This window comes from Bactrocera tryoni, chromosome 4 (assembly GCF_016617805.1).
Source record: "Bactrocera tryoni isolate S06 chromosome 4, CSIRO_BtryS06_freeze2, whole genome shotgun sequence".
Taxonomy (NCBI): domain Eukaryota; kingdom Metazoa; phylum Arthropoda; class Insecta; order Diptera; family Tephritidae; genus Bactrocera; species Bactrocera tryoni.
The window spans coordinates 64567971-64586327 of NC_052502.1; the positions used below are offsets into that span (position 1 = coordinate 64567971).

Sequence of the window (18357 nt, forward strand, 5' to 3'; positions counted from 1 at the left end):
TAGAGAGAATGTGCGAAGCCTTAGAAATAGGGATTATTTCCATTTTGATCTACTCATTTGAATGCAATCTTCTATTTTTGTAGTCTGCGAATTAAGTGCTAGTCGCTGAGGGGCTGGCGAGTACGGTGGAATTAATCAGTTTTTTTATACAAGCTGAATAAACACAAATGTTGTAAAACCGAGGCAGCTATTGAACGCAGAAGTTTATACTCTGAAAAGGGAATATAAAGCAGTCAATTAGCTAGTGTTCTGGATTTACAGGCTCTCTGTCGCCGAACCGGTAATTTACGCAAGAAGCTAGGCCCATGTTACGTAACGTAAGTGGTTGTTTATTACATATTTAAACCTTCTGAAGCTGTAACGACCCAGTAGCAACTTGATATGGCGCATGCCTTGGAATTATTCCGCGATGAAGGGATAAGGTCCAACCATGTTAGGAAATACTGCGGAGCGATCGAGCTCATCAGCCAGTTCATAACCGATTTTTGTGACAGGGCACCCAGATGAGTTGCACTTGGTTAAGTTCCGATATACCGTTCAGCCGTTCTCTACACTTTTGCACCAGTAGCCATTTCATCTCGTAGGCAAAGACACCTTTAAATGGCGCTTGACTGTCGCTAAGTACGGTTATATGTACGTACGTTGCGATAGTTGCGTTAGAGGTTTATCTGTACGCGCCGACTTATGACAAAGACCTCTGCTTGAAACATGTTTGGAAAACTTCCCATAGGTATGGATAGTTTGGTATGTGGTCCTGCGACTCCTGCAAAAATTCCCTCCGACGTTTTCCAGTCGTCGGTGAATCACTTGAATGTACTATCCCTAAACAGTAGCTTGAGAGTGGAATCATTCCATTTACCCTTACAACTAAGCGTAACTTTGAACCTTTTGACGAAATTTCCCCTTTTGGTAATGCTGTACTTGGGAAAATATGTAATTGTATTTCTTCACTGAAGTCCTTCATACGCTGGGATGAGTTTACCGTTAGGTTTGACCAAGGGAGATTTGTTTATTTGTCGCAATATACGTTCCAGTTCACATATTATAAGATCTGTAATTACAGCAAAATTTTTTATAACGATTTTTCTCGGCTGGTCACATCCTACCTGTTATAGCATTTCTAAATTGGAAAAGCTTCTCCTTCAAATATACAAAGTTGACTTAAGATACCCGATTTAGAATTTATATATCTTGAACAGGTCTTTATTGTAACTGAACTGGGTGAATAAGTACATGAAGGATATCCTCAAGATGAACTAGCTCCCCATAGAAACGTTCCAACTTCAATTGTTGTGTAAATTTGGTGAAGATTACTTCAGTTGTAAGGCTTTTGTTGTTATTTTAATGAAAACCTTGGCCCTGTTTGGAGAAAGCCCAACATTGACTGTCACCGAAGTCACTTAATGGTGATCGAGGAAACTGCCTGTTTCGACAGAATCGGACCAAAGGGAAAGAGGTGTTAGATCCTAGACCACAGCTTATCAAGTTTTTGAAATGAGGCATTGTGAAGATTTTAATTGAAGCTTTGTGTTAATTGCTTTCTGTGAAAATTTAAATACACTTTATTAAATATTTTACATATATACATATGTACATAGTTATTTATAATACAATTATAATCAATAATTAACTTTACGCACAAACCAGTTTCATATAAAATATATTCAAACACTATTCAGAACGCCCAAAGAATGTATCTTTGATTTTGAGTGTAAAACTCATTTAAATGCACTTTATATGGTACAAAAGTGGGCGATAAAAAATTAAAAAACAAAAACGTATTTTGTAAATAAATGCAGCAAACAGCCTTTCGTTTTGGAATTGCACTCCACAACTTTTCAAGAAGTTCTAAAAATGGTCAAAAAGTTCTGAAACTCGTACAGAAATTCTTAACCTCGGGCCAAAGTTCATAAAACTTAGTTAAGCAAAAACAATGCAGGGTTCTCCAGATATTGTTTCCACACATTTGAAAACTGAGCCATTGTGACGCCATCAATAAGACGATGATCTGCACACCAACTGACATTCATTATATGAGCTTTAACGATCTCGTCATTTTCATTAAAACGCGGCACAGCCTTTATGAAAAAGAGAATTTAATTATCGAATGCGCTGAAGTATAATTTGTAGACTTTTTTTTAATTTGTTATTTCACCTTTGTCCGTCCCATAGCGCCGATGGCCACTTGTGGTGCCATTATACAGGGATGAGTATAAGTACCACCGACCTTAAAAAATTTTATTATTTTTATATTAAATTACTTATACCACTATTTTATGCTCACCACACCAATGTTGGAAAGTGAGAATGTGCCATCAGCAAAGTCTCTTGGGGTTAATGCACCTTTGCGTCCCTTTTCGATCAGTTCGTTCAAATCCTTCGCAATATCCAATATATTCTTGGCCTCACAGTTCTTAATATTTGGCACTACCAAGCCCTGCGGCGTGTCTATGGCGACACTGATGTTGTGCGCAGCTTTGTATATCACTGTTTCCTTCTCAATATCGAGTGAACTATTCAAAATGGAATACTTGGTAAGTGCAATAGACGCAGCTTTGATACAGAAGGGCATGAATGTGAGCTTTGGAATGCCACGTTCATTTGCGACTGTCTTCAATTGGTCACGGAAATCAATGAGCTTGGTCATATCGATCTCATCGCTATAGGCAAAATGTGGGATTTTCTGAAATTTTATGTTTAATTAAGCGACTTATATCCGGTGCTGTTTCAATTAAAACACATACCAAAGATTCAGACATGGACTTCATCATCGCCTTGCGTACACCTTTCAGTGGTTCAATGCGATCGGCAGCAGCTGCTGCAGACTTTGGAGTTTCTTTTAGTGCACTGGACAATTCTGATTTGGCAGCAATTGTCGGATGTGGTATATTAGTGCCAGCAGGTACTTGCCCGAGATATTCAAGTACATCACCTTTAAGTACACGTCCAAATTTTCCTGTAGCCGGCACTTTGGAGAGATCTACTTTATTTTCCATAGCCAAACGACGCACTGCCGGCGTTGCAAGGGTTATATTGCGCGCTACATCCTGATCGCTAGCAACTTTTGCGTTATTTGATTGCGGGCTTGAGTTGGATTCCGTTTCTGAATCTGAGTCAGACTCAGAGTCAGAATTGTCAGCGTCATCTTCTTCAATATCAAAATCCAAAAGCGGTTTGCCGACCAAAGCAATATCATCAACTGGATGATGAATTTTCGCTATTTTGCCATCGTAACGACTAGTGATGGTAACGGACGCTTTATCCGATTGTACTTCACAGAGGTCATCGAACTGCTCCACGGTGTCACCGACTTTCACAAACCTGCACGTAATTTATATTGTAAGTATTAAAGAAAATAATGAATATGAATTTAATTACCATTCCTTTACAGTAACCTCACGTATGCCCTCTCCGATGTCACTAAGTTTAAATGACAGTATTTTTTCCATGCATGGCGTCAGATACAAACAGCGAATTTGAGTTGCACTGTCGGGCTTTTCAAAAATAACAAATTTATTATTTATTAAACAATGTAATAACAAAGGTTTAATTTTTGGTGGGCTGGGACGTTGCTAATTAAATTATGTGTAAGTATATTTAAATTTTAATATTTTTAGAAGATAGAAAAAAAACGACGCACAGTTTGCTATCCATTTTTCCAATATTCTTAACTTTTTCGAACATCCTTTTCGCATTACAATCAATTATTGCTTTTAATTTCACTCTATTATCTTTGAACGTAGTTAATAATAAGCGAATTTTTTCGTTAAATTAATATTGATTTTCCAAAAATACCAAAATTTCAATTAATAATTTCTCTTTTTCTTTTTTATTTCACTTTTTTTAAATAAATAATCAAATTTCGCAATCAGCTGTCTAAATGCACAAATCTGCTGCCGTCTGTCACCAGAAAATTTCAATGCGCATTAACGTTGCTTAATGCGTATTAATTTTGCTCGTCTGTCAGGGCTATTACGGTTTTTGAAATATTTGCATTCAAAGTTCAAAAATCAATTACTTGTATTTATTAGGCTGTGTTTCTTTGATTTATAATGAATTTTACAAACATACATATATGTATATTTTTAACTTTTATATAGACTAACACTTCACTAATTAGTTTCGTATTAAATAATGCAAAACTAATTTTAATTCGATATTTCACTTTGGATAATTAGCTCAATACAAAAAGCTCCGCCAGGATCGGAAAGGATCTCTCCGAGCTTTCGATACCAAACGAGGTTTCAGACAAGGCGACTCCCTATCGTGCGACTTCTTTATTTTGCTGCTTGAGAAAATAATTCGAGCTGCAGAACTTAATCGAGCAGGTACAATCTTCTATAAGAATGTACAGCTGCTGTCGTATGATGATAATATTGATATTGATATTGAAAGCAAAGCAAATGAATCTGGCAGTGAACGAGGGCAAAACGAAATATCTCCTGTCATTAAGCAAACAGTCGTTGCACTTGCAACTAGGCTCCCACGTCACTGTTGACACCCTTAACTTCGAAGTTGTAGATAATTTCGTCTATCTTGGAACATTAAAAGCAACAACAATGTCAGCCCCGAATTCCAAGGCAGAATAACTCTTGCCAACAGGTGCTACTTTGGACTGAATAGGCAATTGAGAAGTAAAATCCTCTATCGACGAACAAAAACCAAACTCTACAAGTCACTCAATATTCCCGTCCTGCTATATGGTACAGTGGCATAGACGATGACAACATCTGATGAGTCGACATTACTAGTTTTCGAGAGAAAGGTTCTGCGAAAGATTTATGGTCCTTTGCGCGTTTATGAGATATACGACGACATTGACATAGCTCAGCGAATTAAGAGAAAGCGGCTGCGCTGGCTAGGACATGTCCCACGTATGGACGAAAACACTCCAGCTCTGAAAGATTCGACGCAATACCCGCAGGGGAGAAGCAGAGGATGAGGAAAACTTCCATTCCGTTGGAAAGACCAGGTGGAGACGTACCTGTCTTCGCTTGCAATTTCCATTTGGGCCGCGTTGCGAAAAGAAGAAACGACTGGCACGCTGTTGTTAATTCGGCTATAATCGCGTAAGTGGAGTCTACCCCAATAAGGAAGAAGAATGGCTCAGATCTTCTGAATTGTGTTATACGTAAAGATCGTGAGTGAGATAATGGTGGAGGCCTAGCTTACTGCACACTGCCGTGCAATATCGTCTTATCGATAGCGACATCGACCGCAGGGACCTTGAATGTCAGGGTAAAGCTATCCGGCCAGGCGATGTCGAGCTCGAAACATTTAATTACAGTTACATATTGCCATTCAAAAATCACACAAATACAGGTGCACTACTTAATGGTGAAAACTGTTTGACATTCCTGCCTGTCAAATGATCGTAGGGGGATGGAGCTGGCCAAACAGATAGACGATTCGATATTCTCCACAATGAATGGCGAAGCCACCACCAGAATGATGAGTACCTGTAATAGCTCGCCCGATATTATCATCGCTGGTGGTGATCTGATAAATATAATAACCTGGCGACTTATTCTACCTCACGCATCAGACCATCTGCCCATAATTATCTCGATCGAGAAACCTCCCGACTTTATTTTTATGGACAACCGTATCCTCGTTACCTTTAACAAAGGTAACTAGGTCGGCTTCACAGAATTTACCGAGGGCACTTTCACCACGGACGTAATCGTCGGCGTACGTCAATTCCGCAAGGTGATCGCAGCTGCTACCGCTTCATCCTTAGCAACCTGTTTTAGCTGATGAGCGCGACACCTTACGCCATGCAGATCCCTATGATCCCCCATAAAAGACTTCAATTTGGGTAAGAAATCACCTCTGCAGTCAACTGTTTGAAGCGGAACCGCCTTCTAAGAGCTTCAAGTGGTCCTTCCTCAACTACGTCGACGACATAAGACAATACGCCGACCAGACTTCGGAGCAACTAACTTCAGACATGCACTGACCGCCATTTACAGTGGAGCATAAACAACTTCACCGAGTCCCTCTCAATGAATGGCGTACTTAGAGTCAAACTACTACTCATAGCAGACGACGAACTGTGTAGCTTCGTTCTGGATACTGTAGCAGTAGCAGGAACTGTTTAGAAAAAAATTCTACGAGAAAAAGTAGAAATCTTTCTTGCTGAAAACAAGAAAGCTGATGTTTTGAATAAGGTCCAAAGAAAAATGTTGCAAATGTCAAATTTTTAAACGATCTGTGTTAATATGTACATACATCTATACACGTGCGTGTAGGTACGTATGTAGGAAATATACAATTCTGAGTTATGTAATAACATAGCCAATTTAAAAATTTTAATCTTAACGATTGTAGACCACAATTGCGAACTTTAAATGCACTTGTTCACAGGAAAATAGTGTTTAACATTAATTAAAATTTATTTTCACAGCGTTTTTTATTCATACGTACTTTTCGACAAACACTAAACCTATGCGGCAAGCAATTCTTGAGGATTGCCGCGCTACGATTTCTCAAGAATATGGAAGACATGTTTAAAAAAAAAATCAACAAATTGTAAAGCACCCACAATTTACATTCACTTAAAATTAGTAGTCTTGAGAAAAACCTGCACGACAGAACACGAAAATAAAAACAACTGCAGGGATATCTCTGACAACTGCTTGACAAGTTTTTTATCAATATATGCCAAATTTGTTTGTTACTTTTCCCAATGCGCGAACTGTCAAATGTGTTTTCAAGATCTTTGATCCTCAATTCTGTTACATTTTGTTTTGCAAAGGTTTTATGAATAGTGTGCATAAGTGATTTTACAGAAATTTTATTGGAACTAATAATAAGATATTATGGCTTTTAATACAGGTTTGATTGCATCTCAAAAAGAATACATATCATGCAAAACGTCGGGTAAAAACTATATAATAAAATATTCTATTACAATGATTATTCTATTACAGTTGACGAAATGACACATCTGTTCCTAAACACAAATAAAAGGTATTTATTAAAAACGTAAATATCCGCACGTGTGACTGAAAAAATGGTAATTAATTTGTATTGTTTGTAATAATTTTAATAAAGCTACAATAATAATATCTTTGTAGACTAACCTACGAAAAGAACTAGAAAAATGTAAACATCCAAATAGTCGGAAAACAAAAGCTTTAGGCAAGAAAGCAAGACGCCAGAATAACAAACACAAAGCGCGTATGGGTCATGCAATTAAAAGTAACATAATGGGCGAGAAATTAAGTTGGTTTTTGGGACAAATCGATGAAGACCGAACGGAGCCACTAACACCACAGGAATTTGAAGACCTCATAGCTTTATACCTCAAGCGTTTTGATGAAGAACTTGAACAGATTGCGCTTAAACAATCAATCAGCAAGAACCGCTCTAAACAGCATGCAGCTCGGGAGGATGTTATCAAAATTACTTTGGAAAGAGAGCGAAACGAGTACCAAAGTGGAGGCATGGGTAATTTCACAAAACTACATACATATATAAGGTTATTCGTAATACATAAATTTTTTGTTTTCTCTGTCGTAGAGCTGCTAAACCTCTGCGATCCTGTGAAATTTAAATCGCTAATGGATTGGGATGGTAGTGCGCTTAATGTTCAACATTTGAAGCTAGATCTTGTTTCACATAAAATGTTGCAACGTCTGAAAAGCACAAACACTATAAATAGCAATGACCATAATACTGCTAATGAAACAGCTCTTGCAGGGAGCATATCTAATACGGAAGCCATGGAATTGGCTTAAATAAATGTATTATACTAAAATGTATATTTTCTTTTATAAAAATATTGCAGTTTACAGCTTTGTATACATTATTTATTTTATGTCAACTAATCGCCTCTAATAACCGGTTCACCATCGAGTTTTTTTAGTAGCGGTAAACGACGTATGGCTTCATTTTTAAAAACCAGTTCATCCATATTCTCGTTGATTATATTGCCAAGAAAGGAAATTTCCTCCAGTTTCGGCGCCAATGCCATACGATTGAATTCAATCCAATCTTTAATAAGATTGTGTGATACATAAAACACGCGCAATGCTTTCATGGATTCAATTGGTTTAATTTTCTCAATAATATTGTAACTGACCCATAACTCTTCCAATGTTTCTCCAAGTGCCTCCTTTCAATATTAGAAGAACATGTCTCATAAGATATGCTATATTGAATATAGTTCGGACTCATAACTTACAATGCCATTGATACTTTTCAAATTGTTCCTTGCCAACGAAAGAATACGGAGATTTTTAAGCTGATTGATACCCGTTATTTTTTCAATCATGTTGGAAGACAGGCTAAGTTTCCTGCAGTTAACAAGCGTATTAAGTGTGCTATCCATTTTTTCAATTGGTGGAAATTGAAACTGTAAACCAATGTCTGTGACTGTAATGGGATCCTTGCCATTTTTTTCTTCCCAAATGCGTAGTGCATCCTTGATGGTAGTAGGTTTGGCCATTGAGTAAAGATAAGCTTTATTTTATATTTTTAAATATTTAGTTTCAAATAATTTTCACTGACAATTTCAAAATTTTGTGCCAAAATTATAATTTGGGGAATCAAGTTTTAAAAAAAATGTTGGTTTACCAGTATTTTCATTGATTGGTAAAACTGAGGGCGTATAAGTATAAATCTTACATTAAATATCTTACAATTGAAAGATCATGGGTTGAAGCCTCTCCATATATACCTTAATTATTTGATTCTGCTAAATTGAAGACAAGTTTATGGAAACAATTTCCTATGGATCTTGTGTTAATTTAAAAATTATGAAATGGCATGAAAAATAAATATATAAATTCTTCTTGGAAAGATTAATAGCTCAATAAATTATAACAAATTATGTTATATATAATGTGAAATCCGCCAAAGTATGTTTTCCAACATTAGTTAGTAAACAAAAAGTCAAATAGTATTGGGTTCTAACCTTTATTCCAACTGATCTCGCTTTACAATTGTTATTTCTTTCTAATAATGAAATAAATCTTCTGCATTCAACTTTAATGTTTCCTATATTGATTTCTTTACATATTTCCAGATATTATGTGAACATATTTGATCAAGGGTATATCATTTGAATTTTAAATAAAAATGAAAATGGTACAAGCATACCCTAATATGTTCAGCAATTTGCGACATCTGCGGGAAACTCTGCATTGTTGCATGGAAAAAAGTTCTAGTTCACAGAAAAATATAATATTCTGAAATATTTTAAGTAGCTGGTGAAATATTCTGAGTGAGCTTCTACAATAAATATAGCATTTTCAAGTCAAGTTCTATTAATATTAACAGAATGGGAAACGCACCAGTCAAAGAAGTGGCGCAGGCAGCTGCTGTAAAGGTCGTTGGAACAACAGAGCAGCCGGCTGAGAAACCTAAGCTCAAGCCATGCTGTGCTTGTCCAGAAACCAAGAAAGTTCGCGATGCATGGTTAGTTAAATATTTTATCGCCATGAACGTTATTTAACAATGCATTTATTATTTTTTTTAGCATTGTTGAGCGGGGCGAGGAGAATTGCACTGATTTGATAGAAGCGCATAAACAATGTATGCGAGCTCAAGGATTCAATATATAAGCAAAACAGCCAAGCTTTTCATTCGTTTAAATACAACATGTAGTTAATGATTTATCTTTGGCTGTCTGAATGAGTATCCTGGTATTGTCGGCAAAAGTTTACTTGAGTTAGGTGATTATCGCTATTAAAATACTTTCTATTTGTTACTAGTCTTGTTGCGTAATCTGTAAAAATAATATAAGGAAATTGCCACTATGAGTGCGAATTTAATTAATTAAATAACGTAAAGAGAGCAACATAATTTTTATTTTGTAAAATCTCTGTCAAACTAAATCAAAAGTAAACACATCATATATTAGATATATGCCAATACATCCAATGCCACAGCACAGGCCATATAAATTGTGATCACAAATGCCACTCCAAAGGCAATAACGCGCGACGGTTGAGGTACAGGATAGAACGCATATACTAATGTGTGCAATATGCGCGCAATGGCCGCAACACGGAAGAGTATGCAGGCAACTGTGGGATTAGGATTTGTGCAAATATATAGCAATGCCATCGTGAAGTAGGGTAGAATATTCTCCATGTCATTGCGATGTGCGCTGTCGAACAGAGTAAAGAAAGTTATAAATGTGAGATGCTTGGTACGAAATAGTAATATTGCTTACCGACGCACACGCTCCACATGTGGATCATTATATTGTACTTCAATATTCTTGAAAAACAAGTCTTCTTGATTAGGGAATACCTAAAACAATAATTAAAGGAAGCTAGATAAATATTTGTTTGCAAAAGCTGACTTCCAATATTTTTGCCAATTAAGCCTGAATTTTGTGGTATGGTTTCCAATCCATGTTGTGCATGCATACATATGTATCTACATACCCGCGATATGAGTTTGCTTTATTTACAGGGGAATTTAAATGAATGATTTTACCTTCCTCAGACAGCTTTGAGGAAATAAACCCAGAATCTGTAAAAATTATGTCGGATAATATAATGAATGAATTTTTATGCTAAAATTTGATGTATGCATACATGAATTTACAGTGTTTGCAAAATTACCTGGATAACTATTATAGTGGTTTTAAATAAATTCTGATTTAATGCATTGAACACGCAATTAATTTTAATATTCTTCGCGTTTTGCGACTTAACATTTTATAAATGTAGTTAACACAACAGGTTTAAAGCCGGGCAAAGTTCAGTAGATTTTTTCAAACGTAAATTTAATTTTTTTTTAGTATAAATGTACAAAACCAAAACAAGGGTTATGAGCACTACAACAATAGCACTTTTTTTGCCAGCAAACAATTTGGAACATGCATACCTTATTGCGGAATCGTTGCAGCGCTGTTAGCAATGACATCAGCAACATTTTGATAACCAGCACACTGGCCCAAAAAAGAAAGCAGCAGAAGACAGGATTATCAAGCGTTAAATAGTTTTTTGTGAACTTCTCATTCATGACTGCACTAGGATTTGGCGCATTAAATGTTGCTAATGGTGGCGCTGCACTTGTAGCCATTTTCAATAGTCTTGCTCTGTATACAAAATTTTAGTTATAAATAGTAGATCTGCCGTCTAGATAACTGCAAAGCTTCGCTATAACTTCACGAATGGTTTGTTTACGCTAAGTCGTGTAGTCTCAGAACGTAGATTGACCGTACGCGTACATACATATTTACATACGTAGAACTCGTTTACCTTGGAAAAAATTATAGACTGCAAAGTTATCTTCTTAATTTCTACCAAATATGCTTATATACATACATATAGTATATTTATGAGTGAAGAATTTAAAACTGGTTGTGCTGTGATGCATGCAAAAAGAAGACCCATTTATATAACTTAAAAACAAATATTTTAGTTATACTAACGTCCATACGTAGATATAATTATATAACCCTATATCTTCCTCTATCAATTCTAATTTATTTCACTTGGAACTTTAAAGTGGAGAATGAGTGTGGAACTGAAAACTAAAAATATGCATCATTTAAAGAAATTATTTTAATAATATTACCAATATGTACATATGTAAAGAAAAAATTTGTGTTTAAATTAGTTCTTATATTTTAAACTTTCAGTCATCCTATATCATATATTACAACAATGAAACTTAAAATAAAAAGCTGAAGCTATAATACCCTTTACAAATACAAAAAATTCAATACAAGAACTTGATTTTGATTGGTTAATTCGTATGAAAAATTTTTGCAGATTGTATCATTTTCTTGGGCAATAGTTCGTTGCAAATTTTGTGAAGATGCATACATATGTATGTATGTACAATATTATCAAATTAAAATGTTTTCTAGACAAAGACTTAATGGCAAATATGTACATACATATGTACATATGTATGTGCTCTAGTGGTCCAATATTGGTGGTTTCGACGAATTAGATCTTCTTGGGGGAGGGGATAAAAGAACATGTGTAAAATTTTAGATCGATATCTCATGCACCGAGAGACTAGTTCGCGAATATACAGACAGACGAACAAGGCTAAATCGACTCAGCTGTCATGTTGATCATTTTTATATACATAAATACATATGTATTTGTATAAGGTCTTTGACGTTTATTTTTTTTTTGTCATAAACTTCATGGCAAACTAAATATAATCTTTTCAGGGCATAAAAAGTTAAAAAACGCTTAAATCTACTATTACAGTTAAAATGAAATTTTAAGAATTATGTACATGGTTTAATATTTCCATTTTCAACCTATCCTGCATTTCCTCCGTTTTCTTTTGCAGAAGCTCGTCCAACATGGCTAAAAACGCCTTATTTTTGGACTCCTTCTGCGTGGAGAACACCGTTTCCAGTGTCTCATAAAAACGCGTAAGTCTTTCGAATGCCTCGTTGTTCGTATGTTGTTCCTCGTCAAGCCGTTGACGTTTCGACACATCTTTCGGCTTTGGTGTATCTCTGCAGGTTTGGCTATCATTTGGCGCACTTTCTTCCTGCAGTAATTCTACAAACTCAAAATTGTTCTGCGTTGTTGCAGGCGAATCACTGCAGCTGTGCTGGTCATCGTTGCCAAATTGCGTTTTAGATCTAAAAAATAAATTTCTATTAACAAATTCAAGTTGAATAAGAAAGGTATTTGAAACTTACTTTCTGGGGTTAACATGTTTTGTTAAGAAACCCATTAATTTGAGATAACACCACTCTTTCTTTTCCTCTGCTTCGCCCTCTTCCTCAGACTTCGATTTTTGCGCCACTATCTCGCGCACAAATCTATCGCGTAACGATTTCCAGCGCTGCTTGCATTGCTCCACTATTGAAAAAAACAATTTAATTGCATGTAAACAAAATAATAAATACTAACCAGAGGCTCCCGTTGAAATCGCCACTGTCTTCCATTGTCGCTCCTTCAACAACAAATTTCGAAATAAAGGTGAGCTTCTGTCGTACAAGCATGGGTGTAACCTAACGGCCTTAATTAATTTCCTTTCCATGTTTTATCTATATTCATATATATATAATATGAAAAACTGTTGTGTTTAATACTTATTGTTAGTGTATTTCATTTAAAAGTAAATACTTAACAATTAAAGTAGCAATAGCTGTTTCCCCAAGATTCTTCTTCGCTTTGCTTTGCTTCGCTTGAAATATTTTTATGTGCACAAAAGCCAACATCGAAATCATCTGTCAAAGTAAAAGTCACAAACAAAGTTAATGCAAACTTTTTTGTTAGCCATATTTTGCGACGAAGCAAAGCAAAGGCGAAGAAAAATTTTGTAAAACTGTCATTATAACAACTTTGACAAACAGCTGTCACCATTTTTACTTATGGCTGATTTACACAGAACTTTCCTTGCTTTGCTTGACAGTGAATACTTTGAACTCGAAGAGAAGCAAAAATAGGGTAAGTGAAAAGTAAAGTTTTGCTTTCCGGGCTTCACTCTGCTAATTAATATTTGGAATTTTGATATTTGCATATTAATCATTTTGCTTTCGGCAAACTCAATTCACATACGATCAAATAGAAATGTGATATATGTACATATATTCATACATAAAAGATATATAGTATAATAACAAGTAAGAAATGATAAGTTCGGGTGTAACTTACCAATTTAGACTTGTGCAATTTACAAAGATCTCAGGCGGCTGAATACTTTTCTGCTAGAAAAACAAATATTATTGTTTGTATACCACATACATACTTATGTACATAATTATATCTAATATTATGCGTGCGATTCAGTTTTAGCACTACGACATATCATTACTCGTATAAGATGCTTTCTGAGTTTCATTAAGAGACAACTCACATATGGACCAACATAAGCGGTATAAAGTCAAACGGCAGTTCGAAAGTATGTACATATTTATATTTGATATATGGAGGCTAGGGGCAGAATTGTTTAGATTTTACCCATTTCTGGCACCAATGCATTCTATTAACTTAAAAAGATCCTCCGCGCGGGAGTCGTGCCAAGCTGCCATGTTATTTTTGTTCAGTATTATCATAGATAACGTATTATTTGGCATTTGATCATACAAACACGCCTGGACAACGTCAAGAGCTACCATTTCATACAGAAAAAACAACGATTTCATGTGGCTTTGTGGCTTTGGGTAGTTGGAATCATTATGGTTCATATTTCTTCAAAAATGATAACGGTGAGAATGTAACCGTCAATGGCGAACGTTATCGCGCCATGATAACCGACTATTTGATGCCTGAAATTGAAGCTCGTGTTGTCGGCTACATTTGGTTTCAACAAGAAACCTACATCAATCAATGCATTTAATGAGAGAACACTTCGGTGGGCAGATAATTTCATGTGTTGGGCCGGTCGATTGGCCAACAAGATCGTGTGGTATCACACCATTCGACTTTTTTCTGTGCGGATATATAAAGTCTAAAGTCTATGAGGACAATCGCGCTTCAATTCAGGCCTTGGAGCAAAACATCACGCATGTTATTGGCCAGTTAGCAGTGGAAATCCTGAAACGAATCATCGAAAATTGTAGTCAACGGACCAACTGAGACGTAGCTGGGAGTAACATTTAAAAGAGATAAACTTCAAAAAATAATTGCCAAAGAATGTTCTTTCGAATGATAATAAACATTACCCATTAAATTTGAAGTTTCTATGTCTTTTCTTTAAAAAAGTAGTGATCCTCGAAATGGATCATCCTTTAGAATACAGTCAAGTGTTGGTTTTTATCCCCAAAAAATCTGGTTAGATTTTATATAAATCTCCAAGGTTACTGACGACCACCGCCAAGGAGCTTCGATTAGAACAGACATTTCTTTTAATTTTTTTTCAAATTTCTCTCGGTTCAAGTCGAGGCCTTATTTAATGACACTACACCTAACCCCATAAATCAAATTGTAAATATTTACTTGTAATTAGTTTATTCATGTGATCTTAATAATGTCAATAAAAAGTTTACTATTTCTCATTAGGTCCAGTCTTGCGGTTTCGTACACGCAGTTCATATCAATATCCACAAACTAACCCGCTTCTCACATACTTACATATGTATGTATATAATTGAGAACATAGGTTCTTTAATTTTTTATACATAAATAAAAAGGTTATATATGTATATACATACATACATATATGTAAGTAACTAAAATTAATCATAAAAACAGAACTCAGCTATCTCCACAACATTTTTGTCCAATTTTTTTTCAATATAAGTTATACTCTTTAGTACATAGTTTCTCTTTAAATAGCCATTCTCTTAAGATTTCACTCATATGTTGGCTCTTCCGTTCATCCACTCTTAAATATATTTGTTTTCCTAATAAATTCGTCATGAAATGGTTGGACGGCTGGCAAATAACATAAAAACACACCGTGGACTTTGATCTCTCTACGTGTAGCTCCGCATATTCGTCGAATAAAGCGAATACCTCTATACATATAGCCAGACTTAAAAGCAAAAACACAATACCACATACCGACACACGGCATATAATGAAATAAGCAAGCAAAAGATACAAATATACTTACTAATTCGCATGACCATAAAAACTTACATATTGTTATTTATTTCGAATGTATGTATGTATGTACATATATTGCCGGCGAGAACACCCTTTTAGGAATTTGGCTGGCGACTTTTTTTGTGAAATGAGACGAGTATGCTCACCAGAGACACCAGACACATTTATAAATGCTTGAAAACAACTTTTCCTAAACAGTAAGTGATCCAGAAAGTTGAAAGCCGAGCTTCTCATTATACTAGAAGCAGAGCTCGGAAAACATTTACCAGATGCATCGGTATGAAACGTTTTTTTGTGAAAAAGAAATGCTAATACAAAGTATTGGCCAATGCTTTTTGCATATGTATGTATGTATTTTGAACACTTTTCTACCATATAAATCTTCGTCTTTTGCAGCAAACCTATCAGACACCGAATTTTCGGCTTCTTCGTAGGAATCAAAGTGCTGCTCAGCCAAAGCGTGTCGACCGTATCGATGAAAACATATTGTAGGGTGAGGATACAGAGTAGAATTTTGGGGAGGGGGAACTACACATATAATTTTGCACTTGATTTGAGAAAATGAGAAATGTGTAACTGTAGACTATAATTTTATTTTTAATATATTTATGTAAGTATGTATATTTCAATCTTTTATTATTGCATAAAAGCAATACGGTGTTTACTCATTGTACTAAATATTTCCATTACTTTTCTGGTTCTGCGGAAATAATGTATAACTGTTAACTTCCCGGATTGCTTCGGGTCCTCTCTAGGACTAGGAACTTATTAGGTTTTAGACTTAGTCTCCTATGGAGAAATCAAAATTTTAAGCTGGACTTAAGTTAGGTTTCTTTCGTTTCGGTAAATATGACGTCACAACGAACATGTAACAACTTTCAAAGTGAGATCCCAGACAGCCAGAAATAACCTAAGCCTGTCTAATAACTAATATCAGCCGCAGTATTATGGAAGAGATACATTTACAAAAATTAAAGTAAAAACAAAATGTGTTGACGCAAATAAAATTAATAGAAGAAATAATAAGATTTTAATTGTATTTCTTTAAAACTTTGTTGTAATATATTCATATAATATTCAAATATATACATATGTACATATGTATGTTAGGTGAAGGATGGAGTCATGTGTAGAAGTTCACGCAAGTGAGGAAAGTTCTCTGATCTCCATTCACTTGGGAATGGCCAGAAACGATTCTTTTATACATGACTCAAACAACTCACGATTTCCGGTCTTTGACCAAGTATCCTCTAAAGTGAGAAGGCGAAGCATCCCCTACATAGGGTTGGGCACTGGGTTTGGGACACGCCACGTAAAAAACTCTACCAATGAAAAGTTACCAATAGCCTCGGCAGAGAAACCCCCCTTTTGATGGCTACTTCGGACTGAGTAGGCAATTGAAAAGTAAAGTCCTCTCTCGACAAACCAAACTCCATAAGTCGCTCATAATTCCCGTTCTGCTATATGGTGCATCAGCTTGGACGATGACATCAACTGATGAGTCGACGCTGAGAGTTTTCGAGAGAAAAGTTCTACGAAAGATTTATGGTTCTTTGCGCATTGGCCACGGCTAATATCACATGCGATGGAACAATGAGCTGTACGAGATATACGACGACATTGACATAGTTCAGAGAATTAAAAGACAGCGGCTACGCTGGCTAGGTCATGTTGTCCGGATGGATGAAAACACTCCAGCTCTGAAAGTACTCGACGCAGTACCCGCCGGGGAAGCAGAGGAAGAGGAAGACCTCCACTCCGTTGGAAGGACCAGGTGGAGAAGTACCTGGCTATGCTTGGAATATCCAATTGGCGCCAAGTAGCGAAAAGAAGAAACGACTGGCGCGCTGTTGTTAACCCGGCTATAATCGCGTAAGCGGTATCTACGCCAACTAAGAAGAAGAAGAACATATGTTAGGTTAGGTTAGATAGCTGATCTAAAAAGATAGCACGTGGACTAGTATATGTCTTTTGTGAAGCCATAGAAAAGAAGAACTCTTGCGTTTGAACTTATATTAAAAGCCCCACAACTTTGAGAGGTTAGCCTTACTGAGGAAAAAGACATCACTAGATCTCTTGCGATCGATCTTGGGCCAAAAGGATTTTCGACAGGGCATGTACCAATGGTCGCTCAGCGCGCTGGCCAGCTCCTGCGAAGTCCAGCTATCTAATAGTAAAACGTAAGAGGGTACGGGAGTACCGCTCCCATTTTACCGATACCAGTTGTAGGGTGTCTTTCCTTGCTAGCTCATCAGCTTTACAATTTCCTGCGATTCCGCTGTGGCCTGGCACCCATACCAGTCTTATCACAAAGACACTCAATGCTATTGACAGCGAGGTTAGGCACTCCTTAACCAACCCTGAACGCATTCTTAATGAGTTCAAGATTAGTATTGCTGCTCAGCTATCTGAGCGGATAGTCACTTTTTTCCAGCATCGTAATTGGTTTAAACGTCTTGCTTCAATTAATCCATAACATATAAATTTCTTTATCCAGACCAATTTTAATAGAGACCTACGCTTGTAGCCTAAATTGGAACATTAAATAAGAAGAATTATCATATGTGATGGTCGAGCAACCCTGGTAACACTCTCCAGGCTACTTTGCAACTAGAAGAGATTACTGTCTGATATTCAGAAGGCGTTATTAAAACATATCTTTTTAAAACTGAAGATGGAAACTGCGTTATTTTTAGTTGTGAGTGGCACAAGAAAATTATTGGTGATTCTTTGGTTCCTCACGTCAATGTCAATCGACTAAGAACTACAACTTTTTCAGATGAACTTTTTGTGGTCGAATCGTATTACGAAATACATAGGCCTGAGCTGATACGTCAAGTCAATGGTCTATGTTGAGAAACGA

General features: G+C 36.1%; 6 protein-coding genes and 1 long non-coding RNA gene across 12 annotated transcripts; 3 read left to right on the forward strand and 4 right to left on the reverse strand.

Moving 5' to 3' along the window:
- Positions 1–1606: 1606 nt before the first annotated feature.
- LOC120775419 (lipoamide acyltransferase component of branched-chain alpha-keto acid dehydrogenase complex, mitochondrial) lies at positions 1607–6635 on the reverse strand. The gene is made up of 6 exons (XM_040105601.1): positions 6427–6635; positions 3379–3494; positions 2745–3321; positions 2285–2683; positions 2156–2227; positions 1607–2078 (listed from the first exon to the last, which is right to left on the reverse strand). Exons 1-6 carry the CDS (start codon positions 6505–6507, stop codon positions 1917–1919), a joined length of 1407 nt encoding a protein of 468 aa, XP_039961535.1. The 5' UTR covers positions 6508–6635; the 3' UTR covers positions 1607–1916.
- A 298-nt stretch (positions 6636–6933) lies between these two features.
- Positions 6934–7766, forward strand: LOC120774472 (translation machinery-associated protein 16 homolog). The gene is made up of 3 exons (XM_040104128.1): positions 6934–7018; positions 7080–7452; positions 7525–7766. The coding sequence occupies exons 1-3, from the start codon at positions 7016–7018 to the stop codon at positions 7740–7742; spliced, it is 594 nt and encodes a 197-aa protein (XP_039960062.1). The 5' UTR covers positions 6934–7015; the 3' UTR covers positions 7743–7766.
- A 28-nt stretch (positions 7767–7794) lies between these two features.
- On the reverse strand, positions 7795–8521 carry LOC120774473 (dynein light chain 1, axonemal). Of its 2 annotated transcripts, none has more exons than XM_040104130.1 (2): positions 8189–8521; positions 7795–8116 (listed from the first exon to the last, which is right to left on the reverse strand). In XM_040104130.1, the coding sequence occupies exons 1-2, from the start codon at positions 8450–8452 to the stop codon at positions 7829–7831; spliced, it is 552 nt and encodes a 183-aa protein (XP_039960064.1). In that variant the 5' UTR covers positions 8453–8521; the 3' UTR covers positions 7795–7828. The 2 variants fall into 2 exon arrangements, with proteins under 2 accessions (XP_039960064.1, XP_039960063.1); XM_040104129.1 differs by having other exon boundaries at positions 7795–8119.
- A 615-nt stretch (positions 8522–9136) lies between these two features.
- LOC120774812 (cytochrome c oxidase copper chaperone) lies at positions 9137–9810 on the forward strand. 2 transcript variants are annotated; one of them, XM_040104615.1, is made up of 3 exons: positions 9137–9229; positions 9286–9423; positions 9485–9810. In XM_040104615.1, exons 2-3 carry the CDS (start codon positions 9287–9289, stop codon positions 9567–9569), a joined length of 222 nt encoding a protein of 73 aa, XP_039960549.1. In that variant the 5' UTR covers positions 9137–9229; position 9286; the 3' UTR covers positions 9570–9810. The 2 variants fall into 2 exon arrangements, with proteins under 2 accessions (XP_039960549.1, XP_039960548.1); XM_040104614.1 differs by having other exon boundaries at positions 9193–9423.
- Positions 9794–11214, reverse strand: LOC120774811 (microsomal glutathione S-transferase 1). Of its 2 annotated transcripts, XM_040104612.1 has the most exons (4): positions 10846–11214; positions 10453–10488; positions 10184–10263; positions 9794–10117 (listed from the first exon to the last, which is right to left on the reverse strand). In XM_040104612.1, exons 1-4 carry the CDS (start codon positions 11041–11043, stop codon positions 9865–9867), a joined length of 567 nt encoding a protein of 188 aa, XP_039960546.1. In that variant the 5' UTR covers positions 11044–11214; the 3' UTR covers positions 9794–9864. The 2 variants fall into 2 exon arrangements, with proteins under 2 accessions (XP_039960546.1, XP_039960547.1); XM_040104613.1 differs by lacking the exon at positions 10453–10488 and having other exon boundaries at positions 10846–11213.
- An 889-nt stretch (positions 11215–12103) lies between these two features.
- On the reverse strand, positions 12104–13235 carry LOC120774544. 2 transcript variants are annotated; one of them, XM_040104274.1, is made up of 4 exons: positions 13072–13235; positions 12852–12988; positions 12638–12800; positions 12104–12577 (listed from the first exon to the last, which is right to left on the reverse strand). In XM_040104274.1, exons 2-4 carry the CDS (start codon positions 12979–12981, stop codon positions 12205–12207), a joined length of 666 nt encoding a protein of 221 aa, XP_039960208.1. In that variant the 5' UTR covers positions 12982–12988; positions 13072–13235; the 3' UTR covers positions 12104–12204. The 2 variants fall into 2 exon arrangements, with proteins under 2 accessions (XP_039960208.1, XP_039960207.1); XM_040104273.1 differs by having other exon boundaries at positions 13068–13235.
- A 2010-nt stretch (positions 13236–15245) lies between these two features.
- On the forward strand, positions 15246–16115 carry LOC120775346. Of its 2 annotated transcripts, XR_005705322.1 has the most exons (3): positions 15246–15548; positions 15594–15837; positions 15891–16115. It is a non-coding gene; the product is annotated as an uncharacterized LOC120775346 (long non-coding RNA). The 2 variants fall into 2 exon arrangements; XR_005705321.1 differs by lacking the exon at positions 15246–15548 and having other exon boundaries at positions 15559–15837.
- Positions 16116–18357: the final 2242 nt, after the last annotated feature.